General features: G+C 47.2%; 9 protein-coding genes across 9 annotated transcripts; 2 read left to right on the top strand and 7 right to left on the bottom strand.

Annotated features, from left to right (window-relative positions):
• Positions 1 to 283: 283 nt before the first annotated feature.
• Positions 284 to 2,743, bottom strand: F4822DRAFT_155304 (phospholipase D/nuclease). The gene is made up of 4 exons (XM_051453075.1): positions 2,659 to 2,743; positions 1,087 to 2,602; positions 438 to 983; positions 284 to 351 (listed from the first exon to the last, which is right to left on the bottom strand). Exons 2-3 carry the CDS (start codon positions 2,494 to 2,496, stop codon positions 633 to 635), a joined length of 1,761 nt encoding a protein of 586 aa, XP_051316358.1. The 5' UTR covers positions 2,497 to 2,602; positions 2,659 to 2,743; the 3' UTR covers positions 284 to 351; positions 438 to 632.
• A 427-nt stretch (positions 2,744 to 3,170) lies between these two features.
• On the bottom strand, positions 3,171 to 4,755 carry F4822DRAFT_426431 (putative glucooligosaccharide oxidase; the record flags this gene model as incomplete). Its single annotated transcript, XM_051460555.1, has 3 exons — positions 3,171 to 3,650; positions 3,704 to 4,238; positions 4,286 to 4,755. 3 exons carry the CDS (start codon positions 4,753 to 4,755, stop codon positions 3,171 to 3,173), a joined length of 1,485 nt encoding a protein of 494 aa, XP_051316357.1.
• Positions 4,756 to 6,455: 1,700 nt separating this feature from the next.
• F4822DRAFT_426430 (putative isomerase YbhE) lies at positions 6,456 to 7,694 on the top strand (the record flags this gene model as incomplete). Its single annotated transcript, XM_051460554.1, has 2 exons — positions 6,456 to 6,841; positions 6,893 to 7,694. The coding sequence occupies 2 exons, from the start codon at positions 6,456 to 6,458 to the stop codon at positions 7,692 to 7,694; spliced, it is 1,188 nt and encodes a 395-aa protein (XP_051316356.1).
• Positions 7,695 to 7,874: 180 nt separating this feature from the next.
• On the bottom strand, positions 7,875 to 9,306 carry F4822DRAFT_393638 (uncharacterized protein). Its single transcript, XM_051457308.1, has 2 exons — positions 8,120 to 9,306; positions 7,875 to 8,069 (listed from the first exon to the last, which is right to left on the bottom strand). Exon 1 carries the CDS (start codon positions 8,842 to 8,844, stop codon positions 8,149 to 8,151), a length of 696 nt encoding a protein of 231 aa, XP_051316355.1. The 5' UTR covers positions 8,845 to 9,306; the 3' UTR covers positions 7,875 to 8,069; positions 8,120 to 8,148.
• Positions 9,307 to 9,648: 342 nt separating this feature from the next.
• On the bottom strand, positions 9,649 to 10,586 carry F4822DRAFT_426428 (uncharacterized protein; the record flags this gene model as incomplete). The annotated part of the gene is made up of 2 exons (XM_051460553.1): positions 9,649 to 9,827; positions 9,878 to 10,586. 2 exons carry the CDS (start codon positions 10,584 to 10,586, stop codon positions 9,649 to 9,651), a joined length of 888 nt encoding a protein of 295 aa, XP_051316354.1.
• A 1,129-nt stretch (positions 10,587 to 11,715) lies between these two features.
• Positions 11,716 to 13,450, top strand: F4822DRAFT_155041 (uncharacterized protein). Its single transcript, XM_051453071.1, has 4 exons — positions 11,716 to 12,445; positions 12,509 to 12,637; positions 12,698 to 12,813; positions 12,881 to 13,450. The coding sequence occupies exons 1-4, from the start codon at positions 11,843 to 11,845 to the stop codon at positions 13,248 to 13,250; spliced, it is 1,218 nt and encodes a 405-aa protein (XP_051316353.1). The 5' UTR covers positions 11,716 to 11,842; the 3' UTR covers positions 13,251 to 13,450.
• Positions 13,451 to 13,650: 200 nt separating this feature from the next.
• On the bottom strand, positions 13,651 to 15,237 carry F4822DRAFT_426426 (heterokaryon incompatibility protein-domain-containing protein; the record flags this gene model as incomplete). Its single annotated transcript, XM_051460552.1, has 1 exon — positions 13,651 to 15,237. The coding sequence occupies one exon, from the start codon at positions 15,235 to 15,237 to the stop codon at positions 13,651 to 13,653; it is 1,587 nt and encodes a 528-aa protein (XP_051316352.1).
• A 1,039-nt stretch (positions 15,238 to 16,276) lies between these two features.
• F4822DRAFT_393615 (uncharacterized protein) lies at positions 16,277 to 20,188 on the bottom strand. The gene is made up of 3 exons (XM_051457307.1): positions 19,698 to 20,188; positions 16,893 to 19,630; positions 16,277 to 16,841 (listed from the first exon to the last, which is right to left on the bottom strand). Exons 1-3 carry the CDS (start codon positions 20,123 to 20,125, stop codon positions 16,789 to 16,791), a joined length of 3,219 nt encoding a protein of 1,072 aa, XP_051316351.1. The 5' UTR covers positions 20,126 to 20,188; the 3' UTR covers positions 16,277 to 16,788.
• On the bottom strand, positions 20,182 to 21,883 carry F4822DRAFT_393612 (BAR domain-containing protein). The gene is made up of 5 exons (XM_051457306.1): positions 21,602 to 21,883; positions 21,359 to 21,529; positions 21,145 to 21,292; positions 21,036 to 21,094; positions 20,182 to 20,981 (listed from the first exon to the last, which is right to left on the bottom strand). Exons 1-5 carry the CDS (start codon positions 21,612 to 21,614, stop codon positions 20,587 to 20,589), a joined length of 786 nt encoding a protein of 261 aa, XP_051316350.1. The 5' UTR covers positions 21,615 to 21,883; the 3' UTR covers positions 20,182 to 20,586.
• Between the last annotated feature and the right edge of the window lie 18 nt (positions 21,884 to 21,901).

Genomic DNA, 21,901 nt, shown 5'->3' with positions numbered 1-21,901 from the left:
AGAAATCATTTCGACCGGTGAAAACTAGCCCCAGGTACCAGATAAGCGTCAACGGCACATTTATTCGATCTCCACGGGGAACGATTCTGACGATGACGAAAGAAGCCGACGAGAAAGGAAAGAAATCTCACATCAGCCTTGATACAGCTTACTGATAGCGCTGATATTATTCCCAAACAGCCTTGAATCACTGAAATAACAGTGATTATTATCGAGGCCTCGTGACCGAGTTCTGGGTAATGCTGTTGTTACCGCGTACCGGGTTCATACTTGGCAGGCAGCTAGCCGTATCTAGCGGGTGGGATAGCGGGACAGGGGTCTCGTTAAGGTCTCATTCTGCATGTGTGCCACCTAAGATAGTGAATCAGAGCGTTCAAACCGCTAGAACAAATACCAGTCTCACGCCTTGTATTTTTCTCGCCCGAGGGTAGACTAACGTTCGTATTCTATACTAAAGTTTCTTAAGTCTGCCTTAGGAACTTAAACGCAAGGCTGAATACTCGTTATTGATGCGGCTTTTTTTTTAACCGAGGTATGGACTCGAACCAAACGCGTGGCTTTCCATGTGGGAACCCGTGGGATGTGGGCAACGCCATCGTCCAAGAACTCCGCCCATCCGCGCTAATGGGTAACTAACTTCGACCGTCTTGTGGATTGGCAGGTTTCCCACTCATGAATCGTTCAAAGGTCATCCTAGAAGTTACAAATGCGGAGAAGTCTGATCTGGACCGCGACATCCCGGATCGTTCCCCTTGAACGTAACTTGCCGTTTTCTTACTATGTTGATAATCCTGGTTGGTTGTGGACTCTTGTGAGCTCGGCTGTCGCTCCGATTCTTCGTCGTCTTCTGCGGTTGATGAAAAAACATGCTCTTTTCTGTGACTGAGGGCTATACCAACAGCGGAGGCCAATGCGCCTGCGACTTTCCCCGAATGAAACATAATTCCTAATTCTTGGCTTGTGAACCAGCTGGCGCGATCCATCTACAGTTCTGTCAGTCAGTATGATTCTATCACCCGTAATGTTGCACGACGCATTTCTGCATTATTCGCTCGCCAAGTTTTCTAGGATTGGGGAATTGCTTACGTTTCCAGACCCAAGAACAACATATTGACCGTCTACAAGTGTGAATTTCATATGTGATTGTACTGGCTCTTCGCTTGCTTTCTTATCTTCGTGGTCTGGATCCGGACGGAAATAACTGATTCTCAAACGTCCTAATGGAGGCCGTTGTGCCTCGATGTCAATCGACTGATCTGGGGTTGCTTGATTGCCCGTCCCCTTCGATTGTTGGTACTGAGTCCTAAGTCTGTCATACCTCTGAATTAACGAGCGGACGCAGATTGAAGTCGTTGTTCCTGCGGTGACTAATTGCTCTAGAATCATCAATCTCTTGCTTGTGACTATCGCGACGTTGACGCCTCGCTCTAGGGCTTCAAGAAGTTTATCAATTACCGCCGTAGATGTTAGGTTGGGGGTCTGGATATAAATGAAATGCTTTGCGATGTCTAAGAGTAGCAGAATGGCAACATTAAGAGGCGTCGATGGCGGGGATGGTGAATTATGCCACGGAATAATGTCAAATTTGGGATTGCGATGATGGGAAGACGGCAGAAGCACTGTCGGGATTGAAACATCCGGCAAAAGGCCTTCAAAAATACCAACGGTGCTCAAAGTAGACGTCAACTGAAGATCACCCAAGCGTGGACTTGGGAGCTTGCGGGATGCATCATCCGAACCAGGTTGAGGAATATTTTCGAGCTTCTTATCCCATACGTGTCTGTAGAACTCCACTAAACCATCTACGGCGTCTCCAGTAATCTCAACACAGAACTCTAGCCATGTTTCCCAACTGACATTGCAGCTAGGAAGCCAGGCTCTTTCCCGATCAACAATGAGAAATTTCGGATGCATCACGCTGAATGGCAAGAAGAATAAGCTCTTAATGCGGAGGTCAATAAGGCCAGCTTCCAGAATTTCAGGATTGGGCAAGCCAAGTTGTCTTGACCATGTCGATTGGGGGTATACATATCCATCTCTCGATGATGTATGAAATAGTTTTTGGAAGAAAGACCTTGATGAAAAGCATATACGTATTCTCAATGATGAAATATTTGCGTTGGGGTTAGAAGCACGGATCTCCTGGATTCGTTGGCGGCGCCATTCTGCAAGTCTCTCGAGGGTCTCTTTCAGCGCGGTTAGGGTAGGCGACTTAGCCCAGAAACAAGTTACAAGGATGACTTCATGCTTCGCTCTGACTATTGCAGGAATTATCGATTGCGTGTATATAGATGATCCTGTCCCGATATCAAATGTACATGCTTGTGTACGTGTGTGTACAAGAGATTCCGGATCGGATAGATGATAGTCTGGAAATTCGTCCCGCAAAGTCGGGGCACTGTCGGCGAGTGAACGTTTCCAAGATTGCTTAAATTCAGGAAATGAGTCGTATGTAATATAACAAGGTCTGTATTCATCGGTACTGGTGGAATCCATTATATGCGCTTCATTGGAAATTAGATGGAATAAACCAATGGAGGATCCGTTATGAGGGAATGGGGACGGTGAACGAGCTTTTCTATCCACGAAGAATAAGGAATCACTGGGTCATAAAATAGTCAGAGATTTCTAAAACGAGGCTGTGAGAAGAACAAATACTATAAGCCTCATCTAGGACTATAAGTAGGACTTGTATGCTGCATCATACCAAGGTATGGTATAGGTAGTGTTACTAAATCCAGGAATATTCCGCGATTAAAAAAAGGAGAAAAACTTGGAAATTGACTTCCCCGATTGAGAATGTTGAGCCATGCTTAAGCTTCCCGTCATGTGACTGCCCCGCGTTATGATTATGTAATGAAGTCTCATTATGTCATCTATCGATGAGGGGTAGATTGTTACATAATACATAGAAAATCCCCCAAAGTTGAAATATCCATTTCTCTTTCAGTCTTCATCTTCTTTTCTTGTTCTCCTCTTGATCGTGAAATTTCGTCTCAAGCTTGCGCTTCCACCGGCACTCTCCTAATTCTATTCGCGACAGTGGATCTATGAACAATTGTTTTCATGAGTGAATCGGAAATTTATTCGTTTATTTTAGATCTCTTCAATATGGTATCTTTCACTTATATACACCCCAAATGTCCACTTATTTATCAATCATTCCCTTCTTAAACGAGCTCAGGTTGCTTCGCCGGGCTTATCGATACCGGGTAGTAGAATAGCTCATTCGGGTCGAGTTCCGCCTTGAGTTGCTGAAGCTTGGCAAGATTCTTACCCCAGTACATCTGTTGCGCTCTCGTTCGGTTCAAATTCGTATCCGGATAATTGAAGTACATTCCCCAGTCAGACGCTGTTAGAGGAGCAGTTGTCGTCGATGCCCAACCGTCGACAAATTTAAATCCGTCTTCCGCAGTGGTGCTGGTCGTGATGTAAAATTGAAGGATGTACAACTTGTCCCGGTGGGCATACGATGTCAATTCCGGATCAGCTTTCCATACAGCCGAATTCTTTCCTCCGTGGAGATCTAGTTGGATATACCAATGCGCCGTTTCCTTCTTGGCAACATCAAACCAATAGTCGACGAAGTTCTTAGCCGCAGATCCATTCAAGCCCTTCAGCTCCAAGCTCTTACCATAGAAATCCTCTTGCTAAAATGGACGTTAGTTATATGGATACTTTCGCGTTAAGACTGGTCACTTACCACTTGAGTATAAGGGTATGTTTGGTTTAACTTCATGGTAGCGAAGTGCTCAAGACTCTTGATCCAAGTGGTCGTCCCGGATGCCGCCAGTGTACCTCCGGTTTTGTTAAGTAGAGGAGCGAGCGCGGATTCAAGATCACTCTTGTTTCCTTGGTATGCGCCCTCTAATTGGGTGAATTGGCGAGTGCCGTACAGGCGCATGTTCAATTCGGCTGGCATCGTGTTCAGGGCATAGTCTTCTAACGCTTCCAAAGCTGCCACCGAATTGTTTTTCTTCAACGGCAAGTTCACCACAAACCAAGTGACATTCGCGGGAGCCTCAAAAGTCTTGAGTTCAAAGCTCGTGACAATTCCAAAGTTCGACCCGGCGCCAAGCAGACCCCAGTAGATATCCTTGTTCTCCGTCGCCGAAGCGTGAACGAGCGTTCCGTTGGCCAACAGCAAGTTTAATCCAATCACCCAATCCAAGGCCAATCCGCGTGAATGAGAGCTCATACCGAACCCGCCGTGCAGGACGTGGCCCGAAATACCAACACTATTTCGTTAGCTCGTGCTTTCATTTATGACGTCAAGTTAACTCACCCAGGACAAGTCCCGTGGGAAATGGCCCGATTTCCTTGAGCGGATAGTTCCGCTGCTAGGTGACCTAACCTCGCGCCCGATTCAACTGTCGCGATATTCGTCTCAGTGTTGAGTTTGACGGAGTTCATCCGGTCTAGTTCGATGATGAGATGACCATCTTCTCCACCAAGACCCAGAGAGGCATAGCTATGCCCTCCACACTTGGCGGTAACCTTGTATTTCAACTTCGAGCCACAAGCCACAGCGCTCTGAATCTGTTCTACCGAAGTCGGCACAGCAATAGCAGCCGGCGTAAACTGGACTCTCTTGTTGAAGGGCGTGATGTCCCGGTTATAGTCATCAGAACCAACCTCATCCACCACCGTCGAGCTACCTGCCAGGCAGTCCTCTAAGGCAGCATGCTTGTTGAACACGGCACCTTGGGCAAGGCTAGCCATAAGCCCAAGGCAGAACGCCACTGTCGAATGCATCTTGATGACAACTCGTGGTGGAAGCAATGTTTGAGGTTGCAATACCGTCAAGTTTTCCTAAGATGCCCCGGGTCTCTGAAGTGTTTCAGAGATTATTATACCCTCGACCCGGCCAGTTCCGTCTAGGAGGACTTTGAATGCTCGAACGACCAGTCGAATGACAACGCATCTATATCGCAGACTGTTGTTCATACTTAACTTATAGCGGATGCACAACAAGCGATGATATAGGGCTAGGTGGTCCGACACTTAATATCGATCCTTGGCCGTCAAACTCGGGAGTTGGGAGGTTTCCAAGCGCGAATGCCACCGGGGATTGGCCGATCAAGCGCCAGATCTTGTTGGCGAAGCGGTGGATACGTGGAAATCTTGACCCGTGTAAGGCTTGTACCATCGAAACAAGTGATATGTAGCCGATCACCTCGGCTTCTCGCAATTTGGCTTGTCTGTATTACGGTATAATACACAGCCTATAAGAAGGCCTGGTTCAAAATGTTCATATGGCACCTAATCAAGCATAGCCACCATGACTTAGCATCCAGGCAGACACATGAACCTCGGAGTTGCCAGGTATTCGCTAAACCGTTATTAGCTAATATGTCTCAACACCTCTCGGATGTGCCTCTTGCTCCTAGGGATATCCGGATGGTCTAACTTTAGGTATTGCCTTATTAGATCCTCCCAATACGAACACGCACATCCAAATATCGGATAAGTGATTAAAACTCGGCAAGTCGGGTCAGGAGGATTACAGCTATGATTTACTAGATTGGCGTCCTAAAAGGCTGGCCTAAACATATGATCCTCCGGAACATCATGCGCCATATTAGCAAGTTCCTGCTCCCTGTGGCAGGCGAGCGGACTAAGCGGTGTGAATTGCCGGTTCTCGAAATAGGAGATACACAAGCGGCTGTTAGAGGTTGTCTTACGATTGAAACATCCGCGCTCCAACGTGCATCATATCAAAAGGCGTCTGGAAAAATTACTAGGTCACGAGCCTACCCAGGTACTATGTCTTAAGTTGGGGTGCATAATCTCCCGCCAAGAAGCTCCAATCTCTAAGCGCCAGACGCGTATTGCGAGCTCGCAACTGAGAATAAAGGCTGTAATTAGAGACAACTTAATTCCCATGTGCTATCTGTCCATCAGGACGCAGGACCGAGCCTCCGGGATCGTCGCGGGGAGTGTGGGGGTAGTCTGGGGTATCGTCACATCGAACAGAATACAGAGAGCCGTCTAGCCAACGAGATCTTCCTCTCGATATTCTTAATTAAGCTAGGGTGGACTACACAGATGAGGTACCAAACCAATTAGCCTCAAAGGCCCCTGCCGAGCGCAATTCCTCCTGTCCGGATCGTTGCACAATCGGGATGATCTTCCGAGATGTTACCCTTTGCGCTCGCGGAGCCAAGCTATTGCCCGACTTTACCTACACTAGGAGCAATCTGTTCGCGACGAACTTCCTTCGGTTTACTGATTGCGACATTGCCTTTGAGGCTGTAAACTGGAAAATTTCGCCCCTTTCAGTACCAGTTGCGTCTTAGCGCAATCATCCTCGCGATGCCAATCACTTACCTCAAAGGTGAACATGTTCGCATCGTTCTCAAGAAGTCTTGTCTTTTTGATCGCATCCTTACCTTCGTTTAGTCTTGGTATTTCTCAGCGCTGTCGCCTCACTGCGGTGTAAGGTATAGTTCACAATGGCATCCCTTAAGACGTTGATTCTAGGATCTCTTAGCCTCGCACCTGAGGTGCTTGGCGCCAACCTTCTCGCGGCTCACTACACTGGAAAGATCTACTCCCTTTCTTTCACTGGAAGTGGAAGCAATGCCACATTAGTCAGCAAATCATCTGTCTCTGGGTGTGGAACACTTCCCGCATGGCTACACGTGGATGCAAACGCTACCACTGTGTACTGTGTCGATGAGGATTGGAACGGAAGCGGTCTGCTTGCGTCTTACTCAATCGGAGACGATGGAAGTTTAAAACAAACTGGGCAGGCCGTTACTGCTGGTGCTAGTGTCCACGGTACGCCGTATGGTTCTGGGGACCAGGATGGCTACGGTTTCATAGCGACAGTCGAATAGTACGTCACTATCTATGTCAAGTATTGGAAGTATGAACTAACATTTGATAGTGACCCGTCGACCGTAACAACATACAAGCTTCCTCTTAGCAATGGCACGATCGTCCAGAACAGAGTGAAGTTCAACATGTCTGAACCCGGTCCCAACGCACGACAGAACGCACCTCATCCACACGCTACTCAGCTTGATCCCACTGGACGATACCTGATAGTTCCGGACTTAGGTGCGGACTTAATCCGCATCTTCAGCATTGATGCTACAACCGGCGCCCTTACGGCGTGCGCTCCTGGTGTAGCTGGTGCAGGTGACGGACCCCGCCACGGTGCCTGGTGGGCCCCTCACACTGGATCCACACTTGGACAGAGGCTCTACACAGTCAACGAGTTAGGAAACTCGGTCTCGTCCTGGACTGTTACCTACCCAGACGATGGGTGCTTGACACTTGAGAGAAAGCAGACGCTCCCAACATATGCCGAAGGCCATGCCGCTCCCAATGGTTCCAAAGCCGCCGAGGTGCATGTTGCGGGTACTTTCCTATACGCGGCCAACCGAGCCGACGAGACCTTTGGTCCCCAGAACGATTCCCTAGCCACGTACAGCATTGACCCTACCACGGGCGACATCACATTCGTCGAGGCCACTCCCGCGCATGCCTGGTTCCCCCGCAGTTTCTCTATTAACAAGGCTGGTGATTTGGTTGCTGTCGGTGGACAAACGAGCAGCAACGTGGCTATCATCGCGCGTGACCCCAAGACCGGAAAATTAGGCGATCTTGTGGCGAACCTCGCTGTCGCAACACCCGGAACGCCACAGCAGGAGGATGGTCTAAGCACTGTTGTGTGGGTTGAATAAAATGATGAAAAAAAAAAAGCAAAGTGGTTCAGGTCTGTTAGATAAAATGGTGTCTCCCGGACTACACGACTACTAGGTGGGTGAGATGGATGAGATACCTATATGGTATCGCGCGTAAATAGGTACTACGAGAAAATTGTATATATTCGAATTGATTACGTTATACATCTACCCCTCCGGCTTTATGACTTCCAATTTAATGAGGGACGACAATTGTCACGATTTGTTCCATATTCTAAATTCTTAGTATTTTTTTTCGGCACCCTCAACCGAAGCTACTAAGGTTCTTACAGGATGATCGCAACAGGAAATTAACAATTTATTTGCGTTATACATTATACGAATATCAAATATGATAATGTTCTCCTATTCAAGGTATGGTTTATCCAGTCCACTTCACAACTCCTCTACTAACCACATGCTAGTGGTTATTGTAGTTGCCCAAGCACTCGTTCTAGGTCGAGCATGGGTCAACCGCCCAGCTAACCGTAACCTGGCCCCAAAGTTCATTTTCCTCCAAGATCGGATTATCCTGCTTCAAGGAATCGAGGTTCTGGTACGCCCACTTCGCCTGGCAGCGGTACGAACCAAAAGCCCAGAGCATAGTAGCCTGCTCGCCGTCGTCGTGGACTGTATTCGCGAACTCAAGTTCATATCGCAATCGCGCGCCAAAAAACGCGGTTAAAGACTCGAAATTTACAAGCGAGGACGGTCCTCGGATCGTAATTGCTCGAGACCCGGCTGAGCGCACGTGGCCAGACTTACGCACGCGGTTCATGATTACGTGCGGTCGGTACTCGCCGAATGTAAATTGGCGCGCGTGTACTTTTTGGAAGAGCCGGCGCATACCGCGGCGGTTCCAGAATTCGACTTTGGCTGCTGCGGTGCTGTGGAAGTCGGTCGGTGGGTTGATGTAGGTTGCCCAGATCTTGCCCGTGCCGTGGAGTTTCCCGAGGAACTCGGTGTAGGTGCAGTTCGCGGGAAGACCCATGATCCAGACGCAGCAGTTCTCCTCGCTGGGGATCGATTGGACTTGGTTTCGGGGCGATTCTTGGTTGTCCCTGTAGCCGACGCGTGGGCGCAGGGTTAGGGCTCCATCATTGCCGATGGGCATGGGGTGGGTGGTTGGGTCGAACGGCATGGGTTCCATGTTGAGTTGGTGAAGGGTGGATAGTGGGAGATTTAGCGGACGTCTTGTCGTTTTCCAAGGAACAATGCGAGACGTTCCAAGTTGAGGTAGTATGTACGGGTCGAGGATGGGATGTTGAAGGTAAATTTCTTCATTGAGCGGGAAGTCCAAGTATGCTCTTATAGATCCATCCTACCGGGAGAGAAGCATCTCTCGGTTTGCTAGGCTACTCACGTCGACTGATTCACTGAAAGATGAACATTGCCTGAGTTCTATTAGTGCGCTACACAAGACCCTACTCTGTATCTCATCGGGGATTGCAAAAGTCAGAAATGGCTGCAACTAAAGTCGGTCACTCCTGTGATCGCTATCCAAACAAAACGAGCCTTTCCTATAGAGGTCGCCATTGCTATCATTCTCCCGGCTAACCTAGCACTTCTGGCCGCTAAGCCCCTTTTTCGAATCACGTGATACCATGAATAACCCCCTTTTCCCATCTGTAGGTAGTCACGGAATAGTAATGCCACTAGGAACACTGGCTAAGAAGCCCCATAGGTTCAACATGCTGCCTTATCTCGTCTGAATGGGACTCTATTTCTTAGTTTTATTTTACAGTCACCTGTGCCTTAATCTGTTTGTTCGAATACTCTTTGCCAGGGAACGTAAAATCGCATTGGCATATTATCTAATCAATCGCAAGCATAAAGATGGGATCAAAGAATGTCACGGGTAGTGGTAGAGAATGAAAAATATGTGACGACTCCACGCCTCTATTTGTTTATCAATCTACTCTGATGCGCGGTTATAGCCAGCGATTTCGGTCTCCTAATTGGCGTTTTCAAACGGCCATCCCACAAGTCCAATGCTAAATTTCTGAGTGCTTTCAATTTCCTTGGCTTGGGCCTTGAGTTCTTCCACGTCCCAGTTGCACCATAGAAATTTATTCTTTAGGAACCGAGCTTCGGGACTAGAAAGCCAAAGGTTGAAGCTGGCAGGTAGAGACACTGAATCCAAGTTAGTTCCACGACGTCAATAAAACCAATGAGCCACTTACCATCGTCGGCTTTAATATTCTTGAAGCTCTCAGCGCCGCCAGCTTTCAAGTTCATCTCAGTGAGAATCACACCCGGCTGGGTATGGAAAATGTACAGCTTCGGTTTCAAAATTGCGACAGTATCCCAGAGACGGTATGTAGCCAGCTTAGCGACACAGTAAGAAGCGAAGTTATTGTTGACACTCAAATATGAGCCCCAAGAGTTAATAGCGACGACGACCGCATCCGGCACCGAGTGACGAAGGAAAGATCGCGCGACCCAGAAAGATCCCGCAACATTAGTATTGATACCCTCGAGGTATTCCTCGCCGACAGAGTTCTCGAAGTCCTTACTGGGTCCGACTGCAGCCGCGCTGTGGACAAGAACGTGGATCTTTCCGTTCTCGGCAAACTGGGAGAAGGCCTCCTCTACATCGCTCTCTTTGGTGACGTCGGTGGATTTGATAAAGACTTCGACACCGGGGAACTTTTCCTTGATGTACGCCTTGTTGTCGAGAAGGGGCTGTTCTCGGCGACCAAGAAGGGCGATTCGAGACGCACCCGCCGCAGCGAAGTGACGAGCTGTCTCTCCACCGATGCCAGTGCCCCCTCCAGTGACTACCACAGACTTGCCTTTGGCGGATAGTTCAGGCCGAGTGTGGGATGCGGATGGTTGGGCTGTGGTGTGCCATCGCTTGGTTGGGGAAGGGAAAGGTGTTTTCTCAGCCATAATTATTATTGGATATTCGTTTGATGTCTGTGAGAATGTTGATTGTGTGATGGATGGAGAAGGCATACCTTTCAAGCGATTCATACTGATATTTATACATGAGGTCCAGGTAGCTCCTACTTGGTTGATTAGTACCTAGGTATGTTTAACGCCGAAGTAAGAGGGAGTGTCTAGTCCAAGCAAACCTCTTAGGGACATGCGGAATGTAGAACAAATAACCTTCGGGACAAATTGTACGGACATACAATATGTTGAGAAGTAGTTACCTTAGTAATAGTAATAGCGGTCAGTTTCGAGGCGACGTAATAAAGCGCATGCTGTTTGGGTCACTGTAACGCTTCAGATACTGAGTCGCCTGAGATATGACCTGATCTCCCTTTTGAGTCCTTGGAGAACTTCGCGAAGGTTACTTCACTCTGATGGACTTATCGTTCTTCCCATCTCCAATCGCCGAAGGTCTCGGTAGTTTTTGGTGCCCCTAGAGTGTCCGGCCGGAGAAGCCTCATTTGGGGGGACATCAACGCAGATTACGAAACGACTTCGATTGATGTAACTACAAACTTCAAAAAACCAATTAGTCACGTAGATATACGTTAAATCAAACGGTCACAATAGTAGAAGAGGCGTACTAAAGTACTTAGGTACCTGTTTAGCCCCATAATTTCGCTTCTAACAGTTCTTTGACGATACTCCACCCCCGGTACAAAATGACCCGCCCGGCGGACAATACCAATTTGAAGGATCTGGTTTAGTGCTGACAAATGCGATGTATCCATCAGGTCATCAGCTGATTTCCGGCGACGGGATTTCCAAATTGTCACCTCAAGTTTATTTCCAAGTTCCGAAAACGCAACCCGTGCACAGATTGTATGATTGGCTACAGGCTCTATTTGGAATGGATGGATTCGATTTCGATGTGCAACTCGTTCTAAGGTGCGAAGAGTGTAATAAACCGTTTGACAAGAGTGCGTTTGCTTCTCAACTTCTGCTATAATTGACATTAATCCTAACGCTATTTTTTAGAGTCTACGTTGAAGAGACATGGTTATTATTGTCGGTCTCGAAAAACCGGTAGCACTAACCGACCCCGGTCTTGTACTTCTTGCGCAAAAGGGAAAGCGGCTTGCGACAAGAAGCACCCTCAATGTTCGAGATGCATAAGCAAATCCATCGAATGCCAATACCCTGTAAAAACATCTAAAGCCAAAAGGCTAGAGATTCGGAAAGGACATGATGGCCCCGCTGGGCAAGACGAAATGGCACCTCCGTCGACGGTCCCGCCCTCCATTATGGACAACCCTAAAGACTTAAGCCATGGTAGCGGAAACAACCTCGACATCGCACTCACCTCGCCAGATTCCGAATTGGTGGGTCTTGGAGAAGAGTATCCCGAGTGGGATCCCACTATTGGTTTCATCGACTTCTTACATACACAGACGAATGATTCTTATCTGCCCCAGGCGTCGTCGTCGTCGTCTTCCGGTTGTTGCTCGACACCTTCGATAGAACAGGCGATTGGGTTGCAACACGGTCTCTCCTCCGCAAGTTATTCGATACCAGCAACACCAAATTGGAGCGTCCGATCGCTGATCCAACGACCAAGAGTTCAAACCGGGACGCAGAGGATACCAAAACTGATTTTCCACACACTAAAGTCCTATCCGCTGATGATGATGCGCTATAACACTCTTCCGCCCCTTATTCACCCCAGTTTAGTATCCGCAGATGTCGAAAATGCTCACATGGAGCCCTTGACGAATTGTATTAGTCTGGTGCATATGATTGGTAACGGAATACAGGGGAGCCGAAAACTGTTCTGGCAAAATGTGCGACGCGAATGCGAACGATTTTCTGATGAGGTATGCTTGAACACCCATGACCACGGGGCGGCGGCTGAAAGCTAACTCGTAATTTTCCAAAAGCATCAAAACTTCAATAGATGGGAACTACTTGCAGCCATGCAAGCACTCACCATCTATGTCCTCCTACGGTTGGATGAGGGCGAAACCGACCACAATAACTTCGACTTTTTGTTGGTAAAAGCTGTAGTTGTAAGACCTGTTTACCCTCCCCTCCTTTTTAAGAACCTTATGTCTAACGAAACGATATAGATAATAGCCCAACAAATAAGTCGCAGCGATATCATATGCCACACGCAGTGCGCGCTCTGTAATAACGGGCTAGAGACAAGCTGGAAAGAGTGGGTCTTCAGGGAATCAAGACGAAGGTCAGACACCTACCCATTCTTTCCCATCGGGTCGAACTGCTAGAAGTGGAAGCTAACAATAGTGAAGACTAGCCGTGGTATACCGAGTAGTCAACATGCTTATTTACTTTGAGCCAGCGGCCATGTGCGATCTCCCATCAGACTTTGCCCTGGCACCATTACCAGCAAGGAAGCAACTATGGGAAGCGGGCGACGAATTTGCATGGAAGTTAGAAAGCCAGAGGGATTCTGGGATCCAAGTTTCCTTCGGATTGGCCGCTGACGGTGAGATAGTCAAACTAGACGAGAGTCAGCTCTCATGCGGCGATGCGTGGTTATCCCGTCAGTCCATAGACGCTAAAACTCCATCGAGGAGTACTGCGAGTTGGGAGGAGTGGTGCTCAGGGATAGATGGGTTCGGGGGATTGGTAATGCTGGCTGCTTCCCTCATAGTGTAGGGTTTAACCATGTCGGCCGAATAATGAATGCCATGGGGCGGGGCCTACCTAGGTACTTAGCTGACACGATGGCTTTTAGAAACAGTAAACTAAATGAATAGCCCCGTGAAAACCGTCCAAAGGAACTTCAAGTCTTCCTTGACCAACTCAACTCTTTCTCAAAAAAAAAAAAGAAAAAAATACCACTTCGGACGAGAAACGAAGTAGAATACCCACGGTCACCCTAGCGGATCTCGCAGTTAGACACGACGCTCTTCTTTTTCCAAATATCCTCCCATTCATGTTTCACCTTTTGGTTCCCAACCGCGTTGAAGGTTAAAATGCCTGCCCGGTTGTAATACATACGACCGTCGCAATCTTCACCGCGACGCAGCACCAAGTAATAACTTTCGACTTCATTTTACACCATCTCAAGTAGATAGACTTCTTGTCGTTCGGGGTCATTCTGGTACCCAGTACCATCATGATCCATCCAAAGGAACGTGAGTGCATTGAGCTCAAGACAGAGAGTGAAACCGAAACCCGCCCATTTAATCTCAGTGGGTAATAATCTACTACATAAAATCAAGAAGCTGCTCTTCAGGATACCGAACCGATTGTCATTTCCATACTGACATTCTGCTTTGACGACCGTTGCGAGAATTTTGTCGTCCGGTGGGTCGACATGGGTATGCATGCTGCCTTTTAGGGATGCCCACGACCAAGTTGGCAAGGAGTACGGTCTATTCAAGGTTTGCTTTCGGTTGGCGTAAAGCTCAGCATCTAAGTCAGGACAAAACCAGAGCATTTCTTGGATGAACGATCCTGACCACAGGCCAGCCAAATACTCTTCACCAGGGAACGCTCTTTGGAATTGCTTAGCAATAGCCCCGAGAGCTATTAACCTGTCGCTAGGATTAGTTATGTCTAACCCCCCGAACTCTCCTGCGATACTGCTTCTCCAAAAATGCGAGATAGTAGAGCGACTTTTTCGGTCAGTATCAATTGCGCAGTCGAAAAAAGTGAACTTCTGCGCCCTGTCTGAACGCATCAACTCTTCCGTTATGGCGCCGCATTCGCAAGATGCGGTGCTATAGCACTGGAAGATAATCTCAGATTTGTCGAAAAGAATAACTCTTGGGGCAATCATGCGCTCCTGGTAAGTCCACGCCCGATAGAACAGAGGCCCCCAGGCCCTGAGCGTGTTCTTTGCATCCTCGTGAATATCCGACAAATACCCTGATAGATAATGAGGCTCCGGTCGTATATAAACGGGATATCGATCTTTTTCCCAACCTAAATCCGCTATTTTCACAAGCTGGTCTTGCATTGACATTGAGCGAAGGCCTCGATCGCTTGAGTCGCCGTACAGAGCCGCCAGTGTTACATAAGAATTTCTGTATACGTCAAACATCGACCCCGCTTCACGGACCCAGTCCTCTTTATCCCCCTGGATAATGCAGACGCTATCAATCCATATGTAGTTTATCCCGAGACAGCGCGTAAAATTGATGGCATCCCTAAAAGTCGCGGGAAGCATTGACCACGGGATCCTTTGCATATTTCTTGCTACCGTTTCGGCAGTAGTCAAGCATTCAGGCTTGTACAGTCCCCAGCAATAACTAAGTGCCACATATTTAGGTACCTCAACATGACCCTTACGAACGGTGTCTCGAGTTTCAAGGACAACATCCCCTTCCAGTTTCGTAGGATCGATATTGATTAACCGTGAAGGTATAAAGGTAGCGTCTCGTTGGTTTCGATGGTACTGCTGACACGACTCGTGAGATTTTAGGCATTCGGAAATCCGCTTTCGTGCCCATTGGGAAGACTCCTCGAACAGCGCATCGGCATACGTCCGTCGGCGTATAGGAATATCGTAGCTTTCAAATGGTGTCCCGTGGGAGTCAACGTTGCTAGATATTGCCGCAGCGTGGAGTTTATGGTCGTACGTCCTGAATTGAATTCTCGCTTGATCCAAAGATAGATCACCTTGGGAAAGGTCCATAATCTCAAAATCCCCCAAGATTCCCATTCCATGTAAAATACTACGTAGTAGTCAGCATTAGGCGCAGTCCTGTCGTGGAGAAACGGCGTGGCTTCCGCTAACTGATCTACTACCTTGGAAGAGTGATTGGGGATCACCGTCCCAGGAGCAAATATCGCATGGCTTCGGCCTTGAACTGTCGACTAATATTCCTTCTTCATCCCACCTATGGGGTAGGTTGATTGTGGGGACCGGCTCATTAAATACTTTGTGCTCTTTTCTTTCGAGAGCCGAAGGGAGAACACGCATTCCGCCGGCGGCACTAGATTCCATGATAGTTTTCTAATGAATGTTAGCGACGGCGTGATCAGACTTTCTTGGAATCCCACTCTGTAGGGTGCCTACGTTGGTGGCTTTTGTATGTGAAATAATTACCCTGGCTTTTTGGGGGAATTGGCGGTTGGGAATCGTCGCACTAATAAGTGGCAGACTATGGATGGGCTTCATGCGGCTACAGAGATACTATAAACTGAGGTATCCTAGTACCAAGGTAGGTATCACATTGGTACCTGATATGTAGGCACATGGTGTATTGGGTATCAATCATTGTTACACTTCCCTAAGGCCTAGGCTTTCGCGTTGATAGGAGATGTCATGAATCTCGCTCTATAGATATAGAACAGTGTATATGACGGCGATTTTCACAGGCTTTTTATGAATTCTGTCCATCCAATTATACTTCCTGTCTAGTGGAAATCGCCACAGAACTACATCAATTGCGTCAAACTGTTGTTGAACGGGCGTAAATAGAAGTTGTGAAAAGGAAGAATTGATATTATTATTCAATTTTTTGGCGGGGTTGCCAACTTATGGAACGAGCTGTGTTATGTAATGAATAGCACTATGTAATCTTCAAGTTCACGTGGGCAGCTTCCTGACGTAATCGTAGAGCTTATGTAGCTGGGGGATATTATGTCAGGAATCCTTACATAATTATCTTATCTTACTTAATCAACTCCCCTTACCTTATGTAATGCAGCTGGCTTGCATAATGGTGGTAGTTTGTATTATGTAATATGCTATCCGGCGTCTACCCCTATTTTTCGACGCTTTCGCTGTGAGATACTGCTTCGTACACATGGATTTGCGCCGCGTTCATGTGCGTATAAAAGCACATTATCTGAAGAATCTGGATGTTAATTCCATCCAAGCCTGTCACCCTGGTGTTCAGGGCTAGACAGTTTCAGGTTATTGATACTTAGGTAACAAAGGATCTTGATTTGGCCATAGTATCCCCTAGACACTCAAAAGAGAAACTATATAAGGCAAGGGTCGTAGCCCAAAACTACCAGATTGATCCACTGAAGGCGTTGGTTGGATGCCGCGACCAGTGACTTAGGACAGCCGTCGCCACTCTGGGACAAAAACAATAATTTATCCGTCTTCTTGTCCCTTAATTGAATTAACAACATATGATATCTACCTACATACTTTTTTCCACGGAAATAAAATAATGTCTACATGGAATCCTTTAAGAAAACTCTAGAAACGCTCCCTTAATACCACGTAACCCTATTTTAATAGATATCCTAGGATGAAAGAAATTATGGCAGAGAAGAATATGCCTAAAATTATCAGTCTTCATGACTCCCTTAATCTACGAAAGGAGATCTTACCGACAACTTTAAGATCAAACTTGAGGTCAAGCTTTCCCTCTTGGTCCATTGGAGGCGGGGGTGGTAATGGTTGTACTTCCGAGTCAACCGCGTTGGCCGGGTGCTCGGTAGTGCTGCCACCAACCGGACGGATCCGTCCATCCGCTATATAACCAGAAGTAAATGGTATCTTTTCGTCTGGTGGACTTTGCTGGATGTCTAGTAGTAATTCTCCGAACTCTGTTGGACCGTAGGTGTCGTTTCTTTCCAATAGTTCCAATAGACGCCCGCTATTTTCAGGCTTGTGAAACACTATCAAATCCTTCAGATTGAGTCGACCGCCGCGCCCATCGGCGTGGGCGAGGCTCCAGAGATCACTTACTGACCCTGGACCTCGCCCCTTGGCTGAGGGCCCGCTTGTGTCCAGATTCCAATTATAGCACACGCCGGTTATCGACTCGAAGCCGTCTATCCTGGGATACAAGATCCCGATGGTGCCGGGCTTGAGGCCATCAGGTCTCGGATTTCCAGAAATATCGGTAGGGTCGGGTTTGGAAATTGCCAGCGTGAAAGGGCAAGTTAACCCGATCTGAAGCCAGCTTTCAAGGAGGGACCAACCAACATATTTTGGAAATATATGAAGCGTCCTTCGAAAGATTGAGTACATGAGGAAGTCAAGCCACGTTAAAGTCCAAGGAAAAGGAGTAGGAGGGTTACAAGACGATTCTTTCCACTTTCGTACACAAGTGTCCAGGACTAGCTGGAACTCGTTCTTTGAACTTGTACCTTGAAGGGTGCTCCAGGTGGCAAACGCTAGAAGAAATTCTATTCTGTTGGTATGCTCAGGAAGCTCCAGGTTATTTTCAATCTCCCATATAACGAAATCAAATAACCCGATGCGAGCCGAAGCGTTTAGGATACTTTCGTCGGTATAATCTGACCCATTAATATGCGCAAAGCTTCCCATGTGATAGTAACGTTTTGAAGGATGGTTCGGAGTTCCATTCTCAATTGTATGGAGGATTGGGAATGCTTCTTGGTGGACCTTAGTAAGTGACAACAGCCACACCATAAACTCGATTCTATCGGGTCTTTTGAATGTTAAAGCATATCTTGGCAGCTGTATTTCCACGAGGACCATCTTAAGGATTGCTTCTATAACTTGGTTGTCGGTAATCTTCGGCTCTTCTTGCTTTTTCAGAATGCGATGGATGGTCTCTGGAATACTCCTATGGCTAAATCTAGCAGAGTCTCCCTGGACTGTCAGGAGACCACGGCACCAAGTGTTCACTAAATGAACACCAGATAGGCATCTATTTGATACAAATCCCGGATCGAAGGTGGTTTCATTCGGTCCGTATGGTTCAAAGTATAACGATATACTTAGTACAGATAGTTCGCCCGCTTTGGTATCGCGCACCAAAAGCCGTTCGCGATTCTCCGACGGCGCTAGATGATCCGATGGGTCTGCGTGCCCTGAAGGTGGTGCATCATCAATAGTTTGACCAGCCATTCGTAGAGCCATAGCAAGCAATAACATTGCCTTGCCGTGATGATGTTTATTGATTCTTTTAACAATCTCGCCAATGAAATCTTCCAGTTCCTTAGGGACTTGGTCAAGTATCTGGCTTAGGTGTCTTATTGAAATATTCTCACCAAGGGCAGCCAATTCCTCCTGGACTAGCGCGACAACAAGTACTACCCAAAGGAAGACCCCTTCAGCTTCGGCTGCGATCCTTTTGACCAAGACATCAGTTCCGGGGCCTTCTCTTCGCCGTAGAGCGACGAATATAGGGTTCGTACAGAGCCTCCTTTGGGTTAATCGGTTGATATCACGGGAGGTTAGTTTATGTAAATGTATTCTTTGGGTTTCTGAGAACACGCGCTCGATGGAAGGGTATTCTCGACTCGAAACACAGAGTTTTAATGTACTTGATGATGCCTGCGACCAGCCTTTTATCCTTCCAGCCAGTTCATTATAGGACTCTGTTGGTTCTTGGAATTCGTCCAAACCGTCGATAAAGAAGCAAATTCGAAAGTTTTTATGAATCTCAGGACCATTAATAAGTTTGTCGAAAGCAGCGCGTATTTCGGAATCCGAAAAGTGTATGACTGTATTGGCCTTATGATTCAGCCAGGCTTGCCCAGTCTCCCAGTGGCCTGAAAAGAGAATCTTGGTGATACTCGGTGTTTGTAACACTGTATCATAAAGTAGACTTCCAACAAGGCCTTTCCATGTCTTCTGGTCTCTTCCACCTAAACGCCAAATAAAGAAATTTGAGAGTATTAGGTGCTTGTCCCCAGCCCAATCTCTGAGTAGCTCTTTAGTGAGTTTATGAGTCGCAAGGAGTTTCATCAAAGTCGACTTGCCGGATCCTGGTTTACCAGCGATATGGAACGCCCCTAATCCCGATCTCAGCCATTCAGCAAAGCTAATTTGAAGGTTTTCTTCCATGTCCAGGATCCTATCAGGTTTCTCAATGATCCAGGAGAAGGTTCCTGCCTCAGCATCATCTACAGCTTCAAAGCGTGTCTTTGCAGAGGGGAAACTAGTTCGGAGGCTTCGAACAATCACTTCGTGCATAACGGCCTCCAAAACTTCATTAGATACGGCATTTATAGAGTTAATAGCCTCTAAAAGGCGTTCATTGCCTTTCGTAGGATCAAGATAGTCTTTTAGGTCATCTAGTTTCTCTATGGCAGAGCGATGACTTGACTGGGCCTGTTCCAGTCTGACTAAAATCTGTGTCACGTCGGACCTGAGGATCATATACCGGTAGATGTTAGTAAAGACTACAGTATGAGTGCGTAGGCCGCGAGAGTCACCTAGTAGCAGCAGCGACTAGATAAGTCACCCTAGACCCGGATTGCTCTAGTTGCTCGCGTAGCTGCGTGACTTTTTGTTTGTTGGCTTTTGTATTGATCATTCCTTTCATAGCGGACCTAAAAGATTTTCTAGTATTTGGAACGCATGAAATGACAATGTCCTTCATTTGTCGTGATATTTTGGCGCAATTGGCGGTAGCTTCCTGAAGGCTCTTATGCGTATCTGTTTGGCGTAATTGAGACTCTGCCGCTTCCATTTCATTATTTATAGCCTCCCAGTCGCCGAGGGCATTTAGTAAGGCCTCGGTCTCTCGCGTGTAGCCACTTGTCGAGTCGTAGAGCTCCATAATCGTTTTACCACATTTGATAGCTGCATCGACGACGGTGATGACATTGCAGGCTATACCAAAGGCCGTGAATGGATCCATGGTTTAATGTTTCTTGACTGGAGAACCTCGTGGCTGGTGGCTGCCTGTACGGTCAGCGTAGAAGTGTGAAGGAATGATTGGGCTACGCGGGGTATTTGGCCAGGTTCCCGTCTACATCTCAGCCATCTTACGTAATATAGCAGCTGCATTTTACAGATCTAAGCGAGAATACATACAGGTAGATATGTATAATGGGATAGGGTAAAATATGTCTGGCCATTTGGTATGGACAGTGCAGCCTTGATGGAATACAATGCTAGTCAGTACTTTCAAATATACGCAATTTCTATTCGAAAGACCATAATCCCTATCGGTATCTAACGCGACCCGTGAATCACGAAGGGATTTGTTCCAAAGTAGGTATCTACCTACGAAAATGCCAACCCAGACCGTACCACGCCTAGTAGAGAAATAGAAGCCTCAACTCCGCGTTTTCATGCTCAAACTCAATCGCAATCCTTTTATACCGTCCCGCTAATGCTAAGTTCCCGAATCTCTTGCAGAACCTGTTCAACCCTTGAGTCCAGTTGTCCCTGCGCATATTGATCCCTAGTATCCGCGTCTAGGTATTGCTGAACTTGGGCCATTCTGCTGTAAGCTTCGGCGCAGAATCGGAGTTGAATCTTGACGAGGGCTTCGAAGCTAGGGTCGAGATACGGCACTCGGAGATCAATTAGTTGGGGTAGTTCGGAGGATAGTTGTTCGTTGAGTTGTTCATAGGCGGCTTTTGCTATCTCCATCTCTTTCTCCGTGCGCGGGAGCTTCGTTACATCCTTGTCGGGCTTCTCAGCTAGCTTCTTGACTCGGGCTCGTAGCGCATCGTAATCTAGTAATTTGTGACCACGCTTCTTGATACCTATATGCGTGTATTAGCAGCGGTTGAAGATCGGAATAGCATATCAAGACTCACATTCGTTGACATCAGGGAAGTATGCGCAGAATTTGGTGATAGGTTCCAATACTGTCGTTCTAATATTTGTTAACCTTTAATTCCCATATAGTGGCTCATTGGATCATACCTATAGGGACCATCTAGCGCTTTAATTGTCTCGGTATCTAGATCTTCCACGGCCTGCTTGTAGCTTCGACTGACACCATCGTTAGCACCCGCATCGCCGTAGAAAGCATCTATCGTCTCGGCTATGCGCATCTGAGATGCTGTCATGGCTACAAATAATTCTTAGTAAACCTGCTGTTGCGAATACCATTCAACACTGCCAATTATAATCTCACCTCGTATCGAATCTAGATATCCTCTTGCTTCCTTTTGGAGTCGTAGCGAAGCAGCCTCCATAGTTCGGAATCGTCTCTCCTCGACTTCGTAATCGCGGTCGTTCGTCTTTTCGACATGGCCCGTCTTCATCATAACCTGCGTCGTCGCGCGATTGACGTTCTTCTTGAATCCTAGGAAGTACACCATTAACGAAAATTCAAGTTGGTATGATCAACTTTCTGCCTAATTGAGAGTGTTCATACCTGCCCACGACATTTTCGCGATGTTTTCTTGTTTCGCTCTGTAAAATGGGTATAGTCGAATAATCGGGTATCGTGTGAATTGAAAACAATGGTTTCGCAAAGTGAGGACACATAAATTGGGAATGACGCAGGAATTGGTGTTTTACTTGTATTAAAAATGAAGAAGAGGATTGGAGGATTAAAGTCGTGTTTTTTCTTGGGTGATTCAGGAATTATTGTCGGCGACGGATTGGTCACAGGCAGACAACACAGGCAAGAAAAAGTGGCTGAGCCAAGTGAAATCATGAACTCCGAAAGTGC

This window comes from Hypoxylon trugodes, assembly GCF_022578975.1.
Source record: "Hypoxylon trugodes strain CBS 135444 unplaced genomic scaffold F4822scaffold_3, whole genome shotgun sequence".
NCBI classification, from domain to species: domain Eukaryota; kingdom Fungi; phylum Ascomycota; class Sordariomycetes; order Xylariales; family Hypoxylaceae; genus Hypoxylon; species Hypoxylon trugodes.
Note: the sequence above shows the minus strand (reverse complement) of the source record. Positions and strands in the feature narration are given on the sequence as shown.

Bases quoted from the DNA above. Each gene is read 5' to 3' on its own strand.
- F4822DRAFT_155304 (XM_051453075.1), bottom strand. From the start codon at position 2,496: ATGGATTCCACCAGTACCGATGAATACAGACCTTGTTATATTACATAC. The intron at 984-1,086 runs GTAAGCAATTCC...ACAGAACTGTAG, and splicing joins TTGTTCTTGGGTCTGGAAAC to ATGGATCGCGCCAGCTGGTT.
- F4822DRAFT_393638 (XM_051457308.1), bottom strand. From the start codon at position 8,844: ATGGAACCCATGCCGTTCGACCCAACCACCCACCCCATGCCCATCGGC.
- F4822DRAFT_155041 (XM_051453071.1), top strand. From the start codon at position 11,843: ATGGCACCTCCGTCGACGGTCCCGCCCTCCATTATGGACAACCCTAAA. The intron at 12,446-12,508 runs GTATGCTTGAAC...ATTTTCCAAAAG, and splicing joins GCGAACGATTTTCTGATGAG to CATCAAAACTTCAATAGATG. The intron at 12,638-12,697 runs GTAAGACCTGTT...GAAACGATATAG, and splicing joins TGTTGGTAAAAGCTGTAGTT to ATAATAGCCCAACAAATAAG.
- F4822DRAFT_393615 (XM_051457307.1), bottom strand. From the start codon at position 20,125: ATGGATCCATTCACGGCCTTTGGTATAGCCTGCAATGTCATCACCGTC. The intron at 19,631-19,697 runs GTGACTCTCGCG...TATGATCCTCAG, and splicing joins CTAGTCGCTGCTGCTACTAG to GTCCGACGTGACACAGATTT. The intron at 16,842-16,892 runs GTAAGATCTCCT...TGATAATTTTAG, and splicing joins GTTTGATCTTAAAGTTGTCG to GCATATTCTTCTCTGCCATA.
- F4822DRAFT_393612 (XM_051457306.1), bottom strand. The intron at 21,293-21,358 runs GTGAGATTATAA...AATTATTTGTAG, and splicing joins ATATCTAGATTCGATACGAG to CCATGACAGCATCTCAGATG. The intron at 21,095-21,144 runs GTATGATCCAAT...AACAAATATTAG, and splicing joins GCGCTAGATGGTCCCTATAG to AACGACAGTATTGGAACCTA.